The sequence below is a fragment of the Elephas maximus genome, chromosome 2, assembly GCF_024166365.1.
Source record: "Elephas maximus indicus isolate mEleMax1 chromosome 2, mEleMax1 primary haplotype, whole genome shotgun sequence".
Lineage (NCBI taxonomy): Eukaryota > Metazoa > Chordata > Mammalia > Proboscidea > Elephantidae > Elephas > Elephas maximus.
In genome coordinates, this window is record NC_064820.1 from 191,706,986 (window position 1) to 191,733,017 (window position 26,032).

General features: G+C 47.2%; 1 protein-coding gene and 1 non-coding gene across 2 annotated transcripts in view; one reads left to right on the forward strand and one right to left on the reverse strand.

The window, feature by feature from the left end:
- The window catches only part of NEURL1B (neuralized E3 ubiquitin protein ligase 1B), a 50,548-nt gene that overhangs the window by 14,971 nt on the left and 9,545 nt on the right, over positions 1 to 26,032 (forward strand). Inside the window, exon 2 of the mRNA XM_049874328.1 lies at positions 8,806 to 9,351. Coding sequence (XP_049730285.1) covers positions 8,806 to 9,351 — 546 coding nt within the window. The remainder of the gene's footprint in view (positions 1 to 8,805; positions 9,352 to 26,032) is intronic.
- TRNAG-UCC (transfer RNA glycine (anticodon UCC)) lies at positions 17,075 to 17,145 on the reverse strand. Its single transcript has one exon. It is a non-coding gene; the product is annotated as a tRNA-Gly (tRNA).

The following is a 26,032-nucleotide window of genomic DNA, read 5'->3' on the forward strand; positions in this document are numbered from 1 at the left end:
GCATAAATGCCATTTCCTCAGGCTCTTTTTAGATTAAAGGAAAGGCTGGGCTGGGGAGATAGAGATGAGCAAGGACCATTCAGGGGGTGTTACGGTGCACATTTGGGACACTGCTGTGATGGCTTAAAAATAGGCCTGTGTCCTTGGACACCATGGGGAAGCCATCCCAGGGTTTTAAAGAGGCTGATCCTCACCAAGGTCACAAGCTCTCTGTAGGAAAAGCATTTAGGAATATATCTCCCAATCCGCCACAGGTAGGTACCTTACCCAGGAATAAACCCTCTCTAATTTTTTAATCAAAGCAACAAAAAAAAAAAAAAAAAATTTTTTTTTTTTTTTTAATCAAAGGAACAGAGTTCCTGGCTGGTGCAAACAGTTAACGCTCTTGCTGCTAATGGAAAGGTTGGGGGTTTGAGTCTGCCCTGAGGCATCCAGAAGAAAGACCTGGTGATTTACTTCCAAAAAACCAGCCATTGAAAACCCTATAGAGCACAGTTCTACTCTGACATACATAGGGTCACCGTGAATCAGAGTCAACTCCAGGGCAACTGGTAAGTTAAAGTAACTACATAAGGTAGTTAAAGGAAGGGACCAAGTGCTTAAAAAGCACCTACTATGTCCAGGCACTGTGTATCTGATGACTTTGCCTCATTTAACCCTCACAACCACTTTGCAGAATACTGATAACTTTTACTAGTTTTCTAGGTCTGGTCTGGGGAAACCCAGAGATGTTAACCATGTACATCAAGATTGCACAGCTAATCAGTGTCAACGCCAAAATTTAAGCCCAGGTTTGTCTGACTCTAGGTCTGTGCTGTTTCCAACCACTTTGCAAGTTCAAATAAAAAATAATTTAAAAAGTGGAAAAGATGGAGATGAGGGGCTTACCCAGTGGTTGGACTTGATGTTCCCTATGGGGAAAGGAGAGCCCCTGGGTGTTGAAAATGATTAAATGCTCAGCTGCTAACCAAAAGGTTGGAGGGTCAAGTCCACCCAGAGGCACCTCAGAAGAAAGGCCTGGCGATCTACTTCTGAAAAATCAGCCATCGAAAACCGCATGGAGCACAGTTCTACTCTGACACTCATGGGGTCACCGTGAGTTAGAGTTGATTTGACAGCAGCTGGAAGGGAAAGGGAATGAACGTTTGTTGAGCATCTACTACGTGCCAGAACTCCAGCAGCCTGAGACATGGGGTCTGAGAACACCCACCATCCACAGGTGAGGAAACTGCAGCTTTTGGAGGTAAAATGACTTACACAAGACCCCTCAGACAAGCACAGGTTTGAACCCAGAGTCCGTGAGGTGAGTTCTAAATCACTGATGCAAGTGAACCTCAGAGCTGCCCAAGGAACCATTCTCGTGCTGACCTGTCTTCTAGAAGGACTTGCCTCATACTGGCCTGTGGTAACATTTCAGCCAGAACACAGTCCCCTATCCACAAACCAGCCACAGCCACTCGTCACCCAACCCCCAAAATCTCTGCCCAGAGTTTGAGTCAGGCATTGTTCCCTGGACTAAATGCTAGAAAGGGAGGGCCATGCTGACCAGAGTGGACCCTTGCCTCTGGTCTTGCTAGGGCACCAGTCAGGCTGGGGCAGCCTTCAGTTAACAGTGAGGTTGGGGTAGGACTTTTTAATCTCCCTCTTGAGCACGGGAAGGGTCAATGGCTGAGATGTCCACTCGGTTTCCATTTAACAGAAACCCCCAACTTGGCCTTAGAGACCCTGCCACCAATTCCTGGCCAGAGAGGGGGAAGGTCACTGGTTGGAGGCAATAACTCCATAAAGCCAGCAGGGCCTCTGCCTCTTATGGAAGGAAGGGGGACGGGGCTTGGTCCCTGACATGGCTGGGGGGGTCCCCTACCTGGCAGAAGGCTTGTTCAGCAGTGACAAAGTGCTTGAACCTGGTCCTGGTACCAGTGGCAGGGAACTTCTGCATCTGTGTGAGAGAGGGATAGCTGCCATCAAGTCGGCTCCAACTCATGGTGACCCTATATACAACAGAAGGAAATGTGTGGTCCAGCATCATCCTTACGCTCACTGGCATGTTCAAGTTCATCATTGTGGTTATTGTGCCAATCCATCTCACTGAGGGTCTCCCTCACCCTCACTGACCCTCTGCTTCATCAAACATGATGTCCTCCCCCAGCGATTGATCCCTCCTGATGACGCGTCCAAAGCAAGTAAGGCAGTGTTCTGTTGTGCTCCGTAAGGTTTTCATTGGCTAATTTTCTGAAGTAGATCACTAGGCCTTTCATCCTAGCCTGTCTCAGTCTGGAAGCTCCACTGAAACCCATCCACCATGGGTGACCCTGCTGATGTTTGAAATACTCGGGGCATAGCTTCCAGCATCACAACGCACATGCTACCACAGTATAACAAACTGACAGATGGGTGGTCGACTCACCCATTTGGGGAACGGTTAAGTGCTCATTGGGAGGGGTAGGATGAGGGACATGTTGGTTGGAATATTCTGTGGCTACAAAATGTAAGCATAGGATAGGCTCAGGAGTCTTGTAGGAAATGCTTTGTATGTAATGTTGAGTTAGAAAAGGCAGGATGTGTGCTTGGATTGCCATAGAGTTAGAAGTAGCACCTACTTACAGACGAAAGTCAGGGCAGGGGAGAAGAGTGCCTGTTTGGGGTCAGAGAGGATGGGGTTCACATCTCAGCGCTGCCCCTTGCAGCTGCAGGACGAGTCTCTGCTGCCTGGAAAGTGGAGACAGTAGCCCTAGAGTAGAGATGTTTTGAGGATTAGCTGTAATGGTGTATCTAAAACATCAGCACAGGCACACCACATAGTGGGGCCACAATCTGTTTCCCATATGGTTAAGGGTGGGCAGAGACAATGAAAAATACAAGTTGGGGTGTGAAAGCAGGGAGATAGGGGGTAATTTTTCTCCACTTTTCCAAACTTTCTGTAATGTGGCTGCACTGTTTATGGCAGTTATTGAAATCATAACGTCCAAGTTTTCTCCTGACAACTCAGAAGAACATTCTACAGGGTCCCTTGGGTCCATCTCCACATCTTTTCTGTTTCTTCTAGAAGCCGCTTTCCCTGAAAGCAGATGTTAGTGTACAGTTTGGCGATTGCTTATTGTTCTTTTGTTTTAAGCATCTTCAATTTGTGTAAATAACACATCCTCTTAGAAACTTTTTCACTCTGGTTTTCTTAATCTCATGTCAGGGCTCTGGCCTCGGAGGGGAAAAAAGCAGTGTTTATCTCTCATTCCCTGAAGGAAGTCAGATCATATAATCAAGATTAAACAAATATGTAAACTCCGCCAGTTACTTGGCAACATGTTATCCTAACATATAGTTGGTTTTGGAGGAAACTTCACCTTATAGTAACAAGACGGTATTTCTCACCACTCCAGCATTCATTTAAATTGACAGGCCACACTTTAAAGAACATCTGTTTAGGCTTCCCAAGCTGCTATGGAAAGAAATTTGCTGATTGGGAGATAAGATTGGGAAAAAACAATGATGGGAAGGGGAAATAAAAAGCATCAAATAAGGTTGGCCTGAGGCCTCGGAAGGGCTTTTGATCTGTGGTCGTAGTTGTGTTTCCTGGAGAATTTTCTGGCCTGAGGGGACCTCAGGGAGAATCTGGCCTGTTGGAGCAGAGGAGGCTGCAGGCAGGAAGTTGAGTGACTCCTACAAGGCCACAGAATCTCAGAATCTAGTGGTTCTGATGGTTCATACCCAGAGATTATTTCCCCTCCTCATTTGATTTTTGTCCTTCCAGCAAGCTTCTCCTCTTATCTTGTGGTTGCGGAGCTGGCCCAAGGTGAGGCTCCTGGGAGTCCTCTCCCGAGCAGGAGGGGTGCTTGCGGCCTGGCCCTGCTGTAAGCACTTCGGGGGCAACCTCTTTCCCATGTTGGGCCATCTCAGCCTCCAGAGCTGGCATTCCAGGCCTTTCCCTCTGATCCCTGTAACGTCAGCGACACCCTTGCCCCTTCTGCCCAACCTCAGAGGCCACCCTGCCATGCCCACCACATTACTTACTCTCTGCACAGATACCTGCTTCTTCCTGCCTCTGCTTCTCACATTCTCACAGCTTGGGATTTTCCCCCCTTCACCTGCTACTCCCTCAAGACCTGGCATTAACCGCCTACCTCCACCACTGGTGTTGACCCCTGAGGTGGTCTTTATCATGCACTGTTGTCATTGTCAACAAGCCCAAGGGTGGCCCAAATGGTTAAGTGCTCAACTACTAACAGAAAGGTTGGTGGTTTAAAATCACCCAAAGGCACCTCAGAAGAAAGATCGCAGCCTTGAAAACCCCTATGGAATGCAGTTCTGCTCTGATGTACATGGGGTTGCCATAAGTCGGGAGAGACTCCACAGCATCTGGTGTAGGGTTTTTTGGTTGTCCTTGTCTGTCATCGTTCAGTTGTGTGCCTTCTCAACTATGGAGACTCGGGTCCCCGTGAAGGTGGGTGTGCATGATCCCCTGTGCAGCCTCTGTGCCTGGCACTCACTTAGTGGACGTGTCTGCAGAAAAGACGAGTGAATGAATGAGTGGAGTGAACACTTTGCCTGCCGCCTTCCACTGCCAGTCCACTGACCAATAGGCCTGCCCAGGAATGAAAGGGGTCAACAGGCAGCCTCTTCCCCCCTTCTCCTGCATCCAGGGTCCAGGGCCCAGCCCCTCTAGCCATCTGTGTTGGCTCCTAAAGGCAGAGAGATTATGGTAAAATGCTTAAAAAGGCAGAGATGGGGGCCACGCAAACCTAGTTTCAATCTCAGCTCTGCCCCTAAACTAGTTGTGTGACTTTGGGCAAGTCCCTCAACCTCTCTGAAATTCATTTCTTCATCTACATAAAGGCCATAACAGGAGTCCTTACCTTACAGTTGTTGTAAGGATGCATTGAGCAAATGCGTGGCAAGTAGCCAGCCCAGAGTGAGCGTCCCATACATGTCTACCAAGTGCATGGTGACTCTAGCAGTTAGGACATTTGTGGTTGCAGGTCTCAGAAACCCAGCTTAACCTGGCTTATAAGCAAAAGAGGGCTCTCCTGCATGACAAGTCTGCAGTGCTCAGATTGGCCAGGCCAGGGTCACACCCCAGTTTCTAGAGCTGGGGTGAGGTTAGCTTACCAGCTGGCAGAAAGTTGGATCTCCCAGGGAAGTTTGGGGCATGTAACTAGAAAAGGAGAGATGGATGCTGGGCATGCAGAAGCAGCAGGCATCCACGTGACTAACCACTGTGGGAGCTGCAGAAAAATGAAGGTGTCGTCTTTCATGATGGCCCGTGGCCTGTGGGAGGTGGTGTTTGGCTGCCCCTCCAGGCCTCTCCTTATCCCAGAGGGCCACAGGCCCATCCTCGTGAGGGAGTGACCTCTGACATTCCACTTCCCTGCATGGGGTGGCCTGGCCAGAAGAGCCCAAGAAAGTGCCCTGTCCCTGACCCTGACTGACGAGTTTAGGGAGGCCCCTCTCCCTCTGTGGGTCCGCTCTTCATCTGTAAAATGGGCTCATTGGAGGAGATGATCTCTGAGCTCTGCACCAATTCTAACCATAATTCAGGCAGCATCTAGCATTTCCCAAGTACCTGGTGTATGCCAGGTCTTTGCTGGGCACAGGGGAATAAAAGAGGTAATGGAGAAAGCCCTGCCTCCAGGGTCCACCCCTGGCATCACCCCCTCTCTCTACCCCTTCCTTCTCCCTGCTCTGCTTCACCTCCCGGTGTCTGTTATGGAACTCAAAGGTCTTTTTTTATATTATTTATTGCATATAATTTAAATACTCAAAGCAAGTAAATTGAATGCTTTAGATTTCTTTCATTTGACATTAATTAAAACTTACAAGTCTCTAAACCAAAAACCAAGCCCACTGCCATGGAGTCAATTCCAACTCATGGTGACCCCATGTGTTTTCTGAGTAGAACTGCTCCATAGGGTTTTCTTGGCTGTATTCTTTATGGAAGCAGATAGCCAAACCTTTCTTTCAAGGCTTCACTGGGTGGGTTCAATCTGCCAACCTTTAGGTTAGTAGTCAAGCGCAAACTATTTACCCCTCCCTGGAACCCAGTACCTTCAAAATGTGTGCAGAATCTCACCCCTTCGCACTACTTTTAGTGGTACCACCCTGTCCCTTACCCAAGTCTGCACTAGAATATTCTAGTAATTTTGTCTTGGCTGCTAGGTTCCCCTTTCCAATAGTCCATTCTCTACACAGTGGCCCAAGTAGTCCTATCACTTCCCTGCTTGAAACCTCCAATAATGTCCCATCTCACTCAGAGAAAATGGTTAAAGAAAAAGCAACTATATGATTTCCTCCCCCTGACCACTGCTCTGATTTCATGTCCTTCCACTCCCCCACTTGCTCACACCATCCTGGCTCCACTGGTCTCCTTGTTGTTTGTCAGCCATGCCAGGCACACTCCTACCCCAGGGCCTTTGCACTGTCTGTTCCCTCTGCCTGTAATGTTCTCACCCCAGATACCCTCATGGCTCACTTTCTTATCTTCTTCAGGTCCCTCCAGGAAAGTTGCTCCTCAGAGAGGCCCTCCCTGAAGACCCCGTCTAAGATAGCAGCTCTCTCTGTCCCCATCTGTCTTAATTATCTAGTGTTACAATACAGAAATACCACAAGTGGGTAGCTTTCAGAAACAGAAATTTATTTTCTCACAGTTTAGAAGGCTAGAAGCCCAAATTCAAGACTACGGCTCTAGAGGAAGGTTTTCTTTTTCTGTGGGCTCTGGGGGAAGATCCTCGTGGCTTGGTTTCTTGGTGATCTTCATGTGGCATGGCATCTGTCTTCCCCCATCTCTGCTTCTGTTTTGCTTGTTTAACCTCTCTTATACCTCAAAAGGAAACCCTGGTGGCGTAGTGGTTAAGTACTACAGCTGCTAACCAAGGGGTTGGCAGCTTGAATCCTCCAGGTGCTCCTTGGAAACTCTATGGGGGCAGTTCTACTCTGTCCTACAGAGTCACTATGAGTCGGAATCGACTCGATGGCCCTGGGTTTTTTTGGGGTTATACCTCAAAAGAGATTGATTTAAGATACACCCTACACTGATGATACTGTCTTATTAACATAACAAAGAAAATCCATTCCCAAATGGGATTGTAACCACAGGTATAGGAATTAGGATTTACAACACATATTTTGGGGGGACACAATTCAATCCATAACAACGTCCCTGGTTGTGCTTTTCTCTGCGGTTTATCCCACCAGGCAGGTATGCTTTATTGGTTGCTGTCACACTTCCCTGCCGGAATGGCAGCTCCATGAGAGCAGGAACCTTGTCTCTCTTGCTGACTGCTGTATGCCCAGTGCTAGCATGGTACCTGACATAACTGTTGAATGATTGAATGACTAATATCCCTTAATTTCTTTTTCTGATGTCGGGCCTTGGCTTTATTCCTTGTACTTTGTCTTCTGTGGGTCAGTGGCTTCTCTTTGCAGAGAGGCCTCCTAGCTTCCCAGCACGATTTCCTCCATCAGTGACCAGGGGTCCCTTTCCCTCAGACCTGGGGAGAGGAGCCATGGCCTGCTTGCCTGCCTGCCTGGTCATTGTCTCCCTCTCTCTCTTTATTTTCTTCTGTCCTTGCTCCCTTGAACCCCCTGAGGTGCCCAGAGCACAATGTACCCTGTGGCTGGGCATAAGGGGAGTGGCCCCTATGGTGGTTCTCGTTGCCCTGGGTCACCATTCTTCTCCAGAGACTACAGACCATTGCATGCCTGTGATTTATGAGAATTTGCCATGAAAGTTGTCCCAGCTTCTCCTGTAGATGAACAGCAGAGGCTTGTGCAGTAATTACCTGTCCTGCCACCTCCCAGGCTGGCAGAGCTCAGACACTGCTCCTGGGATGGGAGGAGGAAAAGTGAGAAGGATGAAGCCTACCACCCTAATATCAGGACACCTGGGTTCATGGCCTTTGGCCAGGGCCTTTGAAAGGAGGCCATCCCAGGATTTCCCAGGGCCTTCAAGGCAGAACTGCCTTAGAAATGAATCCCAAAGGGTGCGCTTTCTGGAAAAGCCAGCCTTGCTTGTAAAGAATGCTTTAATTTGCTGTGGGTAAAGGGGAGAGGAAGTCACAGCATCCTGGCTTGGGATTCCTTTGTAACCTCAGTGTTTATTATCATGATTATTAATTGTCTATTAAGGACATGGAAACCCTGGTGGTGTAGTAGTTAAGAGCCACAGCTGCTAACCAAAAGGTCAGCAGTTCGAATTCACCAAGCGCTCCTTGGAAACTCAGTGGAGCAGTTCTACTCTGTCCTATATGGTTGCTATGAGTCAGAATTGACTCTATGGCAATGGGTTTGGCTGAGGACCTCAAGACAGCACTTTTTCTGTTGCCTTGCCTGCCTTGCTTGTGAGCATAAATTGCATAAATACTATCCAGATACCTCCTCTACTATCCAAGAATCCAAGCCCTCTGCTGATTTTGGAGGGACACTGCAGCCCAGAGGTCAGGGACCAGGTGGCCCTCTGGAAGAAGCCTCCAGGTTTGGAGGGATTTGATGGGATTAGAGAAGTCATTTGAGCTTAACCCTGCTGTTGTGACAAGGTCATTGTTTTTGACTCCTCTGACAGTGAAATCATTCTAGTGTTTCACCCTGCCCAAGCCTCGGGTTGCTTCTCTGTGAAGTGGGTGTAGTGGCTTTACTGCGGCAGCTTCGTGCAGGCTGGAGTGGCTGACAAAGAGCGTTTCCCTTTGGTCTCGTCTAGAACCTTTTCAAGTTGATCAGTTATTGGCCTTACTAAAACAGGATTTAAAATAAAATTATGAACAGACGAATGGAGCCTAGAGAGTTCAGACGGGCCTAACCACCCTGTCTTTCCCGCAGAATCTAGCCCGCCAGCGCGCCTCCTGACCACGCGGCCGTGCTGCGGCCCCGGCCCGGAGCGGCGCCCGGTCTTGGGTGAGGCGCCACGCTTCCACGCGCAAGCCAAGGGCAAGAATGTGCGGCTGGACGGCCACTCGCGCCGGGCAACACGGCGCAACAGCTTCTGCAACGGCGTCACATTCACGCAGCGACCCATCCGGCTGTATGAGCAGGTGCGGCTACGCCTGGTGGCCGTGCGCCCGGGCTGGAGCGGCGCATTGCGGTTCGGCTTCACGGCGCACGACCCGTCGCTCATGAGTGCCCATGACATTCCCAAGTATGCCTGCCCCGACCTCGTCACGCGGCCCGGCTACTGGGCCAAGGCGCTGCCCGAGAGCCTGGCGCTGCGTGACACCGTGCTGGCCTACTGGGCCGACCGCCATGGCCGCGTCTTCTACAGCGTCAACGACGGTGAGCCCGTGCTCTTCCACTGCGGCGTGGCAGTGGACGGTCCGCTCTGGGCGCTCATCGACGTCTATGGCATCACCGATGAGGTGCAGCTCCTGGGTAGGTGCAGGTCGGGGTGGGAAGTGGGGTGGGAGCGGCATGGGCGCCTCTGGAGGAGGCAGAGGTTCTTTATGTGTATGGTTGTGTATTTCTTTAATAGTCACAGACACTTAAAAAAAAAAAAGACACTTACAGAGGCCTTAATTTACTAGGTATTGTTCTAAGCACTTTACACATTTTAACTCATTTATTTGTCACCACAACCCAAGCTCTCCATTTTACAAATGAGAAAACTGAGACTGGAGAGGTTAAGTCATTTGCAAAGCCAGGATTGGAACCCACACAGGTCCATGTTTCTGCTCAGGTTCATTCATTTACTCCTTCACTCAGTTAATTGCATGTTTACTCATTCATTCATCCATCCTTCCATTCATTTACTCATTCACTCGTTCAGCCTTTCACTCTTTTGTTCATTCACTCATTCATTTACTCACTCATTCACACGTTTTTATTCACTCGCTGACTCACTCATTCCTTTGCTCACTCGTCACTCAGCAGTCAAAGGTGTGCCCTAATCACAGGCATTCAAGTACCTACACTGTGCATGCAGTGAGCAGTCAGATGTACCAGACCCGGGTCTGCCACTAAGGTACTCACAGCAGGGACGGATTAAGGCATATAAAGGCCCTAAGCATTGATAATCTGTGGTGCCCCTTCCCCTGCATACTCACACATTCAAACAGAATATGTGAGTTAGATATGTACATGTATATATGTGTGTGTGTGTGTGTCTTAGCTATCCATGATCTAACTTCTTTTTAAATGTGACTATAATATTAGCAACTGAATGCAAAAGTGGTATATGCCATTTTAACAGAATGAGATGAGCTGGATAATAAAATTTTTAGTGAATGCAGGGTACTAAGATCTTTACTAAAAGAACTTTCCTTTTCTACTGAAAGAATATTCCACGTATTCTACAACAAAGAAAATGAGTCAGTGAACTTAGTTGTTTCAACAATCAATGTAAAATTCTGTTGATCTCCCACAATGAAAAATTGATTTTTACCAGTTTTGCTTTAAATGGCTCATATTTCAATTTTGATGCTTGTTTCATAAGAAATGTTTCAAGAAAGATTAGTCCAAAGGACTAAAGGACCACAACTACCACGGCCTCTACCAGACTGAATCCAGTACAACTGGATGGTGCCCAGCTACCACCACTGACTGTTCTGACAGGGATCACAATAGAGGGTCCCAAACAGAGCTGGAGAAAAGTATAGAACAAAATTCTAACTCACAAAAAAGACCAGACTTACTGGCCTGACAGAGACTGGAGAAACCCCAAGTATATGGCCCCTGGACACCCTTCTAGCTCAGTAATGAAGTCACTCCTGAGGTTCACCCTTTAGCCAAAGATTAGACAGGCCCATAAGACAAAACGAGACTAAAGGGGCACAACAGCCCAGGGGCAAGGACTAGAAGGCAGGAGGGGACAGGAAAGCTGGTAATAGGGAACCGAAGATTGAGGAGGGAGAGTGTTGACATGTTGTGGGATTGTTAACCAATGTAATAAAACAATATGTGTACTGTTTAATGAGAAACTAGTTTGTTCTGTCAACCTTCCTCTAAAGTACAATAAAAAAATTAACCCTGTTACAGTGTAAAATTCAGTGGCATTTAGTACACTGACAGTGTTGACAACCATCACCTCTGTCTAATTCTAAAACATTATCGTCACCCTAAAGGGAAACCCCATACCCATTAAGCATCACTGTCATGCTTCTCAGCCCCTGGCAGCCACAACTAATCCACTTTTTGTTTTGAGACTTTCTCTCTTGACCTCACAGATTGTTCCTGAGCCAACCCAGCCTCTACTCCTAAGTGGGTAAAGGGAAAGTAGCTTTCTCAGGGGGTCTGGATGCAGCCTTATATGTAATTTACCTACAGTGAAATGCACAGACCTAATCCACCAGCCACTCCTTGGAAACCCTATGGGACAGTTCTACTCTGTCCTACAGGGTCACTATGAGTCGGAATCGACTCGATGGCAACAGGTACTGTATGGTAAAGTGTGATGAGTTTTGACAGATTTGCACATCTGTCCATGACCCCAAAAAGTTTCCTTCTGGTCCTTCTGAGTCACCAGTTCTCCCCAAAAGGTAGCCGCTCTTCTGATTTTGCACCATAGATTAGTTTTGCTTGTTCTTGAACTTCATATAAATGGAATCACACACGGTGTATGCTTTTGTGCCTGGCTTTATCTCAGCATAATGCTTTTTGAGGTTCATCCATGTTGTTGCTGTGTGCATCGGTGGTTTGTTCCTTTTTATTGCTAAGTAGTATTCCATAAGAAGTCCCTGGGTGGTGCAAATCCTTAATGTACCCAGCTGCTAACCGAGAGGTTGGAGGTTCAAATCCACCTAGAGGGGCCTCAGAAAAAGGCCTGGCGACCTCCTTTAAAAAATCAGCCATTGAAAATCCCATCGAGGGGCAGTTCTGCTCTGTCACATGGGGTCACTATGAGTAGAAATCAACTTAGTGTCATCTGACAACAACATGGTTGATTCATGTTGACTCTGAATGTAATTCTTTTGTGTAAATACACTTCAGTGTATTTATCCTTATAAAAAAAAAAGTCCAAGTGTTTGATAAAAAAAGAAAGAAAAGGAAAACCACACTGAGCACTGTTTTATGTTGACACACCTGGCGTTGCCATGAGTCATAGCTGACGCCACAGCAGCTGGTAGTATTCTAGGATGCGGATGTGACCGCTTGTCATGGACTGAATGATGTCCCCCAAAATGTGTGTGTCAGCTTGGCAGGGCCGTGATTCCCAGTGTTGTGTGGTTGTCCTCTATTTTGTGATTGTAATTTTATGTTAAGAGGATTAGGGTGGGATTGTAACACCCTTAGTAAGGTCACATCACTGATCCAGTGTAAAGGGAGTTTCCCTGGGGTGTGGCCTGTACCACCTTTTATCTTACGAGAGATGAAAGGGAAGCAAGCAGAGAGTTGGGGACCTCGTACCGCCCAGAAAGCAGTACTGGGAGCAGAGCGCACCTTTGGACCCGAGGTTCCTGCGCTGAGATGCTCCCAGACCAAGGGAAGACTGATTCATCACAAGGACCTTCCTTCAGAGCTGACAGAGAGAGAAAGCCTTCCCCTGGAGCTGGCGCCCTGAATTCAGACTTGTAGCCTGTTAGACTTTGAGAAAATAAATTTCTCTTAAAGCCATCCACTTGTGGTATTTCCGTTACAGCAGCACTAGATGACTAAGACACTGTTTGTGTATCTGTTCTCCCCTTGATGAAAGTTTGGACTGTTTCTGATTGTTTAGCCTTGAATCTAGAGGGAAAGCCCTGGCCTGGTTTCCTCATCATCCCCCCTCTGCCCACCACTAACCACAGCACCAGGGCAAGGAAGGGCTTGTGCATCTGGGCTGTGTCCCCCTACTTCCTCACAGAAGTAGAAAGTCAGCAGAGCTTCTGAGTGATTAAAAGCAGGGGATTGGGAGTCACGCAGACCTCAGGTCCAGGCCTAGCTCTCCTCTTGCCAGCTGTGTGGCCTTGACCAGGTGATTGAATCTCTCTGTGCCTCAGTTTTTTCATCTGTAAAATGGGATTGTTGAAGGGTTACATGAGATGCTGTCTGAAAGGGATGCAACAAAAGGCTTGACACACAGAAGGCCCTCAAGAAATTACAGGTAAGAAATAAAAAGCCCCTGTTAAGTGAGCTGAAGAGCATGTCTGAATTCCAGGCTTAGGTGACCAGATTGTGAACAGCTTCTGTTTTAGTTATCTAGTGCTGTTATAACAGAAATACCACGAGTTGGATGGCTTTAACAAACAGAAATGTATTCTCTCACAGTCTAGGAGGCTAGAAGTCCAAATTCAGGATGCCAACTCCAGGGGAAGGCTTTCTCTCTCTCTCAGTTCTGGGGGAAGGTCCTTGACATCAATCGTCCACTGGACAGAGCTTCTCAGAGCAGGAACCCCGGGTCCAAAGGACACGCTCTGCTCCTGGTATGACTTTCTTGGTGGTATGAGGTCCCCTAGTCTCTCTGCTTGTTCCTTTCTTTTATATCTCAAAAGAGATTGACTCAAGATACACCTAATCCTGTAGATTGAGTCCTGCCTCATGAACATAACCTCCTCTAATCCTGCCTCATTAACATCATAGAGGTAGGATTTACAGCACATAGGAAAATCACATCAGATGACAAAATTGTAGACAATGACACAATACTGGGAATCATGGCCCAGCTAAGTTGACACACAGTTTTGGGGGACACAGTTCAATCCATAACATTCTACCCTTTGGCCCCCCAAAATTCATGTCTTTGCCACATGTAAAATACATTCACCCCATCATATCATGGCAAAAGTCTTAAATCAACTTCAAGTCCAAAATCCAAAAATTTCCCCTGCATCTGTGAAATCTAGAATATAAGTTATCTGCTTCCGAAGTACAATGATGGAACAGGCACAAGGTAGACATTTCCATTACAAATGAGAGAAATTGGAGGGAAAAAAGGGATAACAGGCACCAAGCAAGTCAGCAGAACATTACATTAGCTCTCTAGGACTGAAAATAATCCTCTGTTCTCTGAGACAATTTATACAATGGCCCTGCCCTCTAAACCCTAGGTATTGGCCACACTCTCTGAATTCTGAGTAGAGGCACCTCAACCCTGGGCTTCAACTCCACTTTCCAGGACCAGGAACTGCAACTCTACTCCCTCAAATTTGGATGGCCGCATTATCCTAGTCTGAGTGTCAACCCTAAACTCCTTGGCCACTGCAGGCCCTATTCTTCAGCCACTTGAGCATGGCAGCCCCATCCCCTCAGTTTTGGGCATCAGATCTAGCTCCATCCTGCTGGCACTCGTGAATGGCAGCCCCCACTCCAGAACAGAGTTGGTGAAGATCTGATTCTTTGAAACCTAGGAGGCTGTGGCCTAACCCTTTGAAGCTCCAGAGGCCATGGCTCTACCCTTTTGAGACCCCAGAGGTCACGGCCCTACCCTTTGAGACTGAGGCAGCTCTGCTTCCTGTGTTCCTTGTCTCTTCAACTTCTGCTTCCTTGTTCTTTGGCCTCTCTGCCCCTTGGGCCTGTCCGCCCGCATCTGCCTTGCTGGGGCAAGTGTTCCAAAGTTCTTTAGCTCCACCGATAAGTGCCTGGAGGGACCCCACTCTGCCAGTAAACTTTATCTGAAGGGCACTCAGCTTTCTTGCTCCATGGGTCCATTCCAGCACTGTCTTGCACTGGTCTCCTGGTTCTGCTGCTGCCTCCTGCTGTCTGCACCATCTCCAGTGTAACAGCTGTCCTCATTTCCTTCTGAGTCTTTACAAGAATTGTCTTTGATCTCCATAATTCCACCAACAATCTCTTCAGTGCAATCTAGGCTTTTGCTATTTGACACTTTAAATCCCTTCCAGCCTCTATCCATTCACAATTTCAAACCTGCTTCCACATTGTTGGTATCTGTTACAGCAGCACCCCACTCTCGGTACCAAATTCTGTCTTAGTTATCTAGTGCTGCTATAACAGAAATAATACAAATGGATAGCTTTAACAAAGAGAAATTTATTTTCTCACAGTCTAGGAGGCTAGGAGTCCAAATTCAGGGTGCCAGCTCCAGGGAAGGCTTTTTCTCTTTATGTTGGTTCCGGGGCAAGGTCTTTGCCATCAATCTTCTGCTGGTCTGGGAGCTTCTCAGATCAGGGACCCTGGGTCCAAAGGACATGCTCTGCTCCTGGCACTACTTTCTTGAGGTCCCCCTGACTCTCTGCTTGCTTCTCTCTTTTATATCTCAAAAGAGATTGACTTAAGATACAACCTAATCTTATAGTTTGAGTTCTGTCTCATTAACATAACTGCCTCTAATCCTGCCTCATTAACATTGTAGAGGTAAGATTTACAACACAGGAAAATCAAATGAGATGACAAAATGGTGGACAATCACATAATAGTGGGAGTCATAGCCTAGCCAAGTTGACACACATTTTGGGGGGACACAATTCAACCCATAACAGCTATCAACCTTCCAAGCTGAGGCCTTACTTGGGCATTTTAACCATATCCCCCACATGCTTTTCCATGAAAGCTTTTGGTATTTCACCTCCAGGAAATACCTCCTAGCTCCCCTGTCACCCTTTTTTGGAGCTCCTTATTTCTTTAAGGAGCCTTGTGGCACAGTGGTTTTGGCTGCTAACCAAAAGCTCAGTTTATTGCCCACCCACCCGCCCCCCCCCCCAGTGGCCAGCTCTTCCTCAGGAGAAAGATGTGGCAGTCTGCTTCTGTAAAGATTTAGAGCCTTGGAAACACTATGAGGCAGATCTACACTGTTGCTGTGAGTTGGAACTGACTCAACAGCAGTGGGTTGGGGTTATTTCTCTAAAGCAGGGAAGCAATCACGCCTCCTTCACCTGCTCCCTCGGACAGCCCACACCTCTCCGGGTAACAGCCAATTGCAGCTACTCCATAATCAGCTCAGGTGGATTAGGATTTTTTTAATATACAAATTGGAAGCAGCTTTTGATGACTTAATGAAACAGAACAAACCTGGAGACATGGACTCTTCCCCCTTAAACCAGAGTTTCTCGTCCATTTGTTCACTCAGTGAACCATTACTGAGCCCCTGTAATGTTCTACACCTCTTGGTGGGGAGGGAGAGGCAGGTAATCCACAGGACTTCTGTGTAATTTAGCAGACATGTGTCTAAACGTCCCTGAGCCTCAGTTTCCATATCTGCAAAAAGGCCCTGCGACGTGGCAATCTGTGGGAAGCAGCTAGTGGGGTTGGCATAGAACAATGTTCACAAACATATATACAAAGGGGGAAATGAGTAGAAGAATTCCAACTCTGGGATCATGGATGACTTTCACTTCTTTCTACCTCCGTGAGTTATCTTTTTAATATATATGCAAAGCGCTTGTATTGCTTTTAGAGTCAGAAAGAGCAATAAAGTTATTTTCCTATCTGAAGGCTATAGGAAATACTGGAGGGGAAGTTTATGGTACGTGATGGAGGCTCAATAAATGTTCATTTCCCTGGGGAAGGAAAAACAAGCTGACATTGGTTACAGCTGGGTAGAGGAATTTTGGGTAATTTTTTTCTTCCTCCTCCCTCCCAATTATCAACAATGATTTATAAGCAGGGGGGAAAAAAGTTACTAGTAAAAATAAGAAGAAAGCTAAGCAGTTATGATTTTGTATGGTTTGAGTCCAGGCAACAAGTACCCCACTGCCCCCAGCACAAGATGAGGCAACATGAGAGCCGCAAATAATCCCACCAGAAATGGGGCGCTCCCTCCCAATTCCCAGGAGAACTTGGCCTCCTGCGAGTGCAGTCCAGGGTACCAAATGGACACTAATGCCCGTGTTACCCAGAGTCCTCTGGCCTCCTTTTCCTAACAAAGAACAAGGAGGTAACATGGTTTCTTTGGAGATTCTCAGCTGTGCAACTCCCTGGCCCCTCTCATCCTCATTCACTGCTTCTCAGACAGACCCCACTGGATGAAGCCTGAAAACCAACAAACAAAAGTGGCAACTGGGTGCTGGTTGTTATTATCATTATTAGCTGCTGTCGAGTGTGGGCCCCCGACTCATGGTGACCCCATCCACATAGAATGCATAGGGTTTTCCTTGGCTGATTTCTGGAAGATCACCAGGCCTTTCTTCCTAGTCTGTCTTAGGCTGAAGGTGTCACTGAAACCTGTTCAGCATCATAGCAACATTAAAAGCCTCCACTGGCAGATGGGTGGTAGCTGCACATGAGGTGCATTAGCTGGGAATCGAACCCAGGTCTCCCACATGGAAGGTGAGAATTCTACCACTGAACCACCACTGCCCCTCATGGCATCTGGGTAGGGTTGTCAAATTTAGCAACAAAAATACAAGTTACTTACTTAAATCTGAATTTCAGATAAACAACAAATTTTTTTTCTAGTACAAGTATGTCCCATGCAATATTTGGGACATATTTATACTGAAAAATTATTTGGTGTTTATCTAAAATTCAAATTTAACTGGGCGTCCTGTATTTTATCTGGCAACCCTATGTCTGGGGAGCATCCTCCCCTACCTGTGCTGTTATATGTCTGTCTGGTTCATCGTTCCCTGGTGTGTCTCCTCCACTGATGGTCTAGCAGTGTCTAAACCCAGAAGAGGAAAGGTTCGGCCAGGTCATGTGCGCCTTTCCCCCTCCTTTTCCTGGCTCCAGGCATGGAGATCTCAGTTTCATCTGCTTCTCCAAGGAAGTCCTTTGCAGAGCTCTTGAGTTCAGACCTCACACTGTCCGTGTGTGGCCCTGTCTCTCTTCTCGGGCACCTCAGGAGTGATCAGTGTCATAGCCCTCTTCTGTGATCTGCAAGCCCCTGCCATGCTTCCTTTCTGCCCAGTGGTGGAAGGCAGATCAGACTGAACAAGAAGTATCAGCCCAAGGCCAGAAAATTATTGGTTGCAAGTGACAAATCCAGTTCAAGCTTGCTGAAGCAAAAAAGGGGAACTTATTGTTTCAGGTGCTCAAAGGTTCTTGGGAATGGCTGCCATTAAGCCTGCTTGATAAAGGGGCCCAAACAACATCACCTGGAATATGTCTTCATTTCTTGCTTTGCTGTTTTTTCTGTTGGCTTCATCCTCAGCCAGGCTTCCCCTTTGTGGGCCCATGTCTTACCAGCTTAGCAAACCCAGTAGGAGAGCTTCTTTCCTGAAAGATCTAGCTAAAGTCTCAAGACTTAGGCCTCATTGACCTACTTGGGTCACATGCTCATCTCTGAGCCCATCTCCATGGCTAAGGGGATGGAATAAACTGATCGACCAGGTTAAAAAAAATGAACAGTTGCCTTCGAGTCAACTCCAACTTCTGGCGACACCATCTGTGCAGAGTAGAATTTTGTGCCGTACGGTTTTCAATGGCTGTGACCTTTCAGAAGCAGATCACCCAGCTTTTCTTCCAAGGTACCTCTGGGAGGGTTCGAACTACCAACATTTAGGTTAGTAGTCAAGTGCTTAATCGTTTGTGCCACGCTTTTTGTCTTGGAGCCCAGGGGAATGAATAGAAGTAGGAGGTGAAAAAAAAATTGGGATGGGGAAATTCCCCCAAAAGAAAAGCTGGGTGTTGGTGCCAGAAGAAGGGGGTTGGATGCGAGGTAGCCAGAAGCAGTAACTCCATAACCCTTGTCAGGAGGTCATTTACACAACTGGAAAGCCTTGAGACTAGTAACAGTTACTGCGTATCTATGATGTACCAGGAGTCCCTGGGTGGAACAAATGGCTAACATGGTTGGCTGCTGATTGAACAGTTGGAGGTTCGAGTCCATTAGAGGCATCTTGGAAGAAAGGCCTGGCGAAATACTTTAAAAAAATCAGCCACTCAAAGTCCTATGGAGCACAGTTCTACTCTGACAGTCATAAGGTCACCAAGCATCGGAAGTGGCTCAACAGCAGCTGGTTTAGTATGCACCAGGACGATGTTGAGAGCTTTAGATGGGTGGTGTCTCCCATCCCTCACAAGAACCCTGTAAGGCAGGAAATAGCATCTTCTGCATTTGCAGATAGACTCAGTTTGGATAAGTAACTTGGCCAAGGTCACATAACAGTTGATGGGAAAGTCAGGATTTGCTCATTAGTTGTGATGAGCAAAGTGTTTGATAAAGAACTTGAACTTATGGATCTCGGTGCAAGGCCTAGAGGTCTGAGTGCACCACGCCAAGCTGCAAGTGAGGAAACTGAGGTTCAGTGAGGGACAAGAACTTGCCCAAGGCCACTGGTTGATCAGTGGCCATGGTAGGGGAGGGAAACCCCAGGGACTCAGCATGGGTGGTATGATCACCCCACCTCAGGCAGGAAGAAAATACTGCAGCTAGCTTCCCTCATTGCCCCAGTGGGGAGCATCACAGGCTAATTAGCTTTTGCAGTTAATGTATTTTTTCCAAACAGGCCAGCGCCCACCTCCCCTCCCTAACGGTAAGGCATTTGGGTTGTCCTTTTCAGTCTGGAGGAAGATCTCCAGTCTATGGCTCCAGCCTGTCCTACTAGGGTCCCCTGAAGCCCTACTCTGTGCCAGGCACGGTACTGAGAACACTGTTACTCCACAGTTCTGCCATTCGTCCTCCCCATGGGCCTGTGAGACAGGAGTGAAGGGCTCCCACTTTGCAGGTGAGGAAACTGAGGTCACATAGTCAGGACTGACCAGGGTCCAGCCAAGGTCTGTCTCCCCCAATCCAGTCTTCTTTGGTCAGTGAAGGCAGCATCTGGAAAGGCGTGGGCTCAGTGTCCCACAGACTTGGGGTCTACCCCCAGTGCACCCAAGCCCTCCCCTGGTACCTCCCCCTCTGCCTGCCTTTCTGCAGCCATGGAGGAAAGGGTTCTGCTCCTGTCCCCTTCTCCGTTCATGGACATCGCTCCTATCACGCGTCCCCTTTCTCCTTGCCACAGAACCATTCCCATAAACACATAAAAGAGCTCTGATATCTTCCGTTGTTTAAAAAATGCCCTTGACTGTATCTCCCCCGCCAGTTACTATCCCATTTCTCTGCTGTCTTTCAGAGCAAAAGGTTCTCAGAAGTATTGTCTATACCACCTTCTCCATTTCCTTCTTCAGCCCATGCCCACCAGTTCACTGAACTTCAGCCTGTCACTCATCCTTCAGCTCCACGCCGCTAAACCCAAAGCTCACATCTCTGTCCTCATCCTGCTCAGCCTCTCACTGCTGGCACAGTTGACCTCTCCCTGTTTCCTGAACGCTGCTGCCCTTGGCTCCTGGGCTGCCCCACCTCCTAGTTTTCCTCCCACCAACTTGGCTGCCTTGCTGGCTTCTCCCCCTATCTGCCCTCCATATTGGAAGGCCCTGGGATTCTATCCTAGGCTGCCTTCTCTCTCTCTTTCCTTTGTACATTTTTAAACATGCATTGTCTTAGTTATCTAGTGATGCTATAACAGAAATACCACAAGTGGATGGCTTTAACAAAGAGAAATTATTTCCTCACAGTAAAGTAGGCTAAAAGTCCAAATTCAGGGTGTTGGCTTCAGGGGAAGTCTTTTTCTCCCTGTTGGCTCTGGAGGAAGGTCTTTGTCCTCAATATTCCCCTGGTCAAGGAGCTTCTCAGGCGTAGGGACCCCAGGTCCAAAGGACGTGCTCTGCTCCTGGTGTTTCTTTCTTGGTGGTATGAGGTCCCCAACTCTCTGCTTGCTTCCCTTTCATCTCTTGGTAGGTAAAAGGTAGTGCAGGCCACACCCCAGGGAAACTCCCTTTACCCTGGATCAGGGAGATGACCTGAGTAACGGTGGTGTTAAAATCCCACCCTAATCCTCTCAACATAAAATTACAATCACAAAATGGAGGACAACCACACAATACTGGGAATCATGGCCTAACCAAGTTTACATACATATTTTTTGGGGGGGGACACAATTCAATCCATGATATGCATATAGAAAAACAACTGTAAAGTTTAACAAATTGTCAGAAAGTAAAGCCACTTCTCTATAGTCTCCCTCTTTCTCCAGATGATCAGAGCCCTCACTGGGCCTTAAATTCCATCTCTCAGCTGTTGGCTACCAAGTGTGTATCCCCAGCCCTGCTGCCTCCCTGAACCCCAGACCTCCCTCTGCCTACTCAGCTTCTCCTGGTGTCTGAGCGGCATACCATACGTAACACATTCAGACAGAACTCTTGGATCTCCCCTCCCACCTCCCACCTGCTCCCCCAGCTGTCCCCACCGTAAGTGGCCCCAACCACTTGGTTGATAAGTCCAAAACATTCAGGAGTCATCCTCAATTTCTCTTTCCCTCACCCCACATCCTTTCTGTCAGCAAGGCTTGTCATTTCTACCTCCAGGACATGTTCCCAATCAGTCCTTTGGAGACAATCAAGTGGTTGATGGATCGGTTCCTTCTGTCTCCAGTTCTCCCTGCCTTCATTTTCATCTTCACACAAAGATGGTTTCTCTCGGGACATGAATTCTGCCTTATTTCTGGCCCCAAGTATCTTTGACCTAAGAGAGAAAGGAAGGGAAAGAAAGGGAAGAATCTAGCTCTGTCCCAGGCTGAGAACCTGTCCCTGGAGGTAGCCCAGGGAGAGTGGGGGGTAGGAAAGCCTGTCCAGCCTCCAGTGTACCTGGCCTGGGGGCCACTGCTGTGTGAGGGTGCTCGGGAGATGTTGGAGGGAGGGAGGGAGGAAAGAGGGGTATCTATTGGACTCTTCCTCTCAGGGGCCACAGTAGCCCCCTGGAGAATGAAATGCCAAGTTGCCACTTGACCTGAGGTTGAGTCCATGTGCTGGGCAGCTCTAATTGCTGAACAAGGACATCTGAGTTTTGGACAGTATTGCTAATTATCAATGGGGGCTTCACTTTGGGGTCACACAACCTGGGTTGGAATCCCATTTCTGTCATCCCCTGCCTATGTGACCATGAGTAACTCACATCACTTCTTGGAGCCTCAGTGTTCCCCCACTGTAAAAGGCGCCCATTTTCAGTGCCATGTGGGATAGCGGTGAGGATTGAATTGGGATAATGAATGTATGCAGCTGGCATCTGGTAGGTGCTCAGGAAAATGGTTATGTTCTCATCAGGTTCAGAGAGTGGGTCTGGAGACAAATCACAGGTTAGAAGCTAGGTGGTCCTGCTAAGTTCCCTTGGTGAAGATGTGGCTGGATTTTTGCCTACAGCCGGCTGATTCCCCACAGAAGAAATGCCCCTCTGAGCAGTGGGTTCTGAAGTGCAGGCTTAGGCCAGCACTGTGCTATCTCAGGCCTTCTCGCTCAGGAACAGTGTCCCATGGGGACAAAGCTCCTTGCATAGGGATAAAGTGAGCAAAGCCAGCTTTTGCTGAGGGGCTACTGTGTACCAGACACCAGGCTGTCACATATGTTTTAATGCCGCCCCACAAACCTACCAAACCCTTCACCGCCTCAGTCTTCACACGTGCTGTTCTCTCTACCTGGAATGCTCATATTCCACTCTTACCGGCAACCGTCCTTAGCCTTCAAGTCTTAGCGCCTTATCACTCTGTCAGAGAGGATTTTTCTGACCTACTCCCAGGCCTCACTTCTGACCATGTCCCCCTTTTACACACTCTCAGGGAATCCTAGCCTGTTACCCCCCAGCTGTGGGACTGAAGTCACTCTATCCCTCAGTGCCTCAGTGTTCCCACACTGAAATAAGCCCATTTGACAGAGCCACATAGAATGGATAGTGGCTCTTCACGGCCCTCATGACCGCTTGTCCTCACAGTTTTCTCTCAGATGGCTTCACTAGAGTCAGTCTCTCCTGCTGAAATGGGAGCGCCATGAACACAGGAGGCATGCCTGTCTGTTCACCTCTGTTCACCCAGTGCCAGCACAGAGCACTGTTGAAGGAATAATGATAATTAACGTTCTGAGCACTCTTCATTACATCTTTTATAAGATCTAATGTAATCTTTATAACAACATGGAGGTACCACTGTTATTCCTATTTTAAGGATGAGAAAGCAGAGCCTCCCAGAGGTGAAATGACTTACCTAAGGTCACACGTCCAGGAAGGGCTTGAACCAAAGTCTGCCCATCTCCACAGCCCATGCCATTAATTAGGATGCTACACTAAAAGATGGGCTCCCATGGGGAGCTCTCAGGGGCAAGAAGGAGGAGTGTTAGGGGTGCAGGGCCGAGGCAGAGTATGTTGGCAAGAGAGAGGCCCAGGATCAAAGGAGAATGAAGAACACCAAGGACACAAGGTAATTACGAGCCCAAAAGACAGAAAGGGCCACAAGAACCAGTGACTACATCATCCTGAGACCAGAAGAACTAGATGGTGCCCAGCTACAACCGATGACTGCCCTGACAGGGAACACAACAGAGAACCCCTGAGGGACCAGGAGAGCAGTGGGATACAGACCCCAAATTCTCATAAGACCAGACTTAATGGTCTGACTGAGACTGGAAGGACCCCGGTGGTAATGGCCCCCAGACCTTCTGTTGCCCCAGGACAGGAACCATTCCTGAAGCCAACTCTTCAGACAGGGATTGGACTGGACAATGGGTTGGAGAGGGATGCTGGTGAGAAGTGAGCTTCTTGGATCAGGTGGACCCTTGAGACTATGTTGGCATCTCCTGCCTGGAGGGGAGATGAGAGGGTGGAGGGCGTTAGAAGCTGGCGAAAAGGACACGAAAAGAGAGAGTGGAGGGAGAGAGCAGGCTGTCTCATTAGGGGAAGAGTAATTGGGAGTGTGTAGCAAGGTGTATATGGGTTTTTGTGTGAGAGACTGACTTGATTTGTAAACTTTCACTTAAAGCACAATAAAAATTATTTAAAGAAAAAAAAAGAGAGAGACAGAGAGGCCCAGGGCAAGCAGAGGGCCATGCCTTTGGGTTTGGCCTGGCAAGCCTCTGGGTGGGGCAGAAAACCAGAGGGAAAGTGCATTGCACGAAGAGACTCCCAGAAACATCCACTTGTCCGCAATACCTTTTAAAAAAGTGCTTATTGCATTATGTTTTTACACATGGTTTTCTGTGATTACAAAGTCAATACGTGTTCACTGGAGAAAGATGAGAAAATCAGAAAACTATAAAGAAAAATTTAAATCACCAGCCAGCCCTCACCCAGAAAGAACCACCCTCAACATTTTTGATGTATTTCCTTCTTATGTGTTTCCTATGCGTTCATTTCTTATGTAGCCTATGCATGTGCTTCCGATGAAATTAGAATCAAACCCTTTTTCAGTTCTGTATCCTCTTTTGTTCATTTAATAGTTTATTATGAGCATTTTTCCACATTGTTAAATATTCACTGAAAATATGCGTTTTTAAAAATATTTACTGCCATTTTTCTGATGATAAAATTTTGTAGTGTACGTGTTTGTTGTAGAAAAAAATTGGTAATACCGAAAAACCTAAAGAAGAAAACTCCCTCATAATCTCACCCCCCTTAGAGAGAATTTCCATTAACATTTTGTTATATTTCCTTCCAGAACATTTTTCCTATGGACATAAATAAAATTATACAGACAGACAGATACACACATGTACACAGAGATATTTTTTAAAAGAACCAAACTTAAATCCCATGTCTTCCCTCAGGTTGAGTCTGAGGCAAGATGTACACAATCACATGACCACAGAGCCCGAGTAGGTAGGTGAAATGGGTGAAGAGGGCCAGCTGGGGCCATGAGGACTGGGATATCAAACATTTTCAACAAGAGAGCAAGCTTTAGACTCCATTGTTGCCATGCCAGAATTCAGGCTCTGTGTTACCAGACCCTCCAATTTTTCCAAGAGAAGCTGTAAATCCAGGTTAAGTGAAATCTTTTGATTCATAAATGTTCGCCACTAATTCAAAAAAATGTTAAAAGACTAGGTGGTGATTGCTTCAACAAATAAAGTCGAGGGAGATGGAGAGGCAACCTCTAGTTTAAAAAGAACAATGACGATGAATGGGCTTTATGTGGATCTTCAAACAAACTGGAAAAACAAAAGCATACTCACACACAGGGCAAGTCTTTAGCTTTTAGACAGACATACTGAAGTCCTTCAGGTAAAATAATGGCTGGGAGTGGTTTTAAACCGCTAGAGGAAGGGAAGTTGGTGGGGTGTAGATGAAACAAGATTCCACCCACTCCACTGCCGTCAAGTCGATTCCAACTCATAGCAGCTCCACAGGACAGAGCAGAACTGCCCTGTAGAGTTTCCAAGGAGCGCCTGGCAGATTCGAACTGCCGACCTTTTGCTTAGCCCGTAGCACTTAACCAGGGTTTCCGAAACACGATTAGCCATGAAACAAGATGAGCCATGAATTAATAATTGTTGAATCTGGGTAACGGGCATTCAATATATTACTTGGGTATGATTATGATTTTTCATGTAGAGAAAGTTAAAAGACAAACAAAAAACCCAGCAGGTCTGTGAGGCAGCGTCAGACACTGGATGGCCGGTTTGCAAGCTCTGCCCGTTTGTGGTGTCTGGGTGGTAGACAGCAAGCTCCCACCAGGGGCTGGGCATACAGAGTTTGAGAAACTGTGTTCCCCATTAAGATTTAATTTTATATTTCTAAAACTAGAGGAAGAAAATTGTTATGATATAAATTACAGAATGGTAATATTTAACAAAATCTTGGCAGGAGGGGCTGGGAAAGAGTCTGAGAAACACTTGTGTTCTTGCTTTGTTTATGTATGGTTAATAAGAATTTTTTTCTTATCACTAAAAATTCTTCAAAATGCCTTGAATGACTGGAATGTTTGTCCTTCTCTGAGTTTTATTCTTATCAGAGTGGCAGTCAGTCTCTTGTAGAGACCTCATTCATCTATTTATTCGTTTAATAAACTATATAATACCATAGGCTATTTGCCAAGCACCATGCTGAGCCTGAGGACACTGAGGTGAACAGACTGGCACAGACCCTGCCCTCCCTGCTAGTATCTAAAACATCAGGAACATTTTTCCATATCACTAAAAATCATTCAAAGTAGACAAGTGCTAACTTTGGTGAAAGGAAAGACAACATACAATATAGGGAAAGTCAGCACAACTTGACCAAGGCAAAGCCATAGAAGCTTCCTAGACATATCCAAACACCTTTAGGATCAAGTTACTGGGCTGGGACCCATGGTCTCAGGGCACATCTACGTCAACTGGAATAAAATAGTTCATAAAGAAAATGTTCTACATCCTACTTTGGTGGGTAGCAAAAACTGTGAGAAGCCATCTAAGATACATCTATTGACCCCATCCCAGCCAGAGCAAAGGAGAATGAAGAAAACAA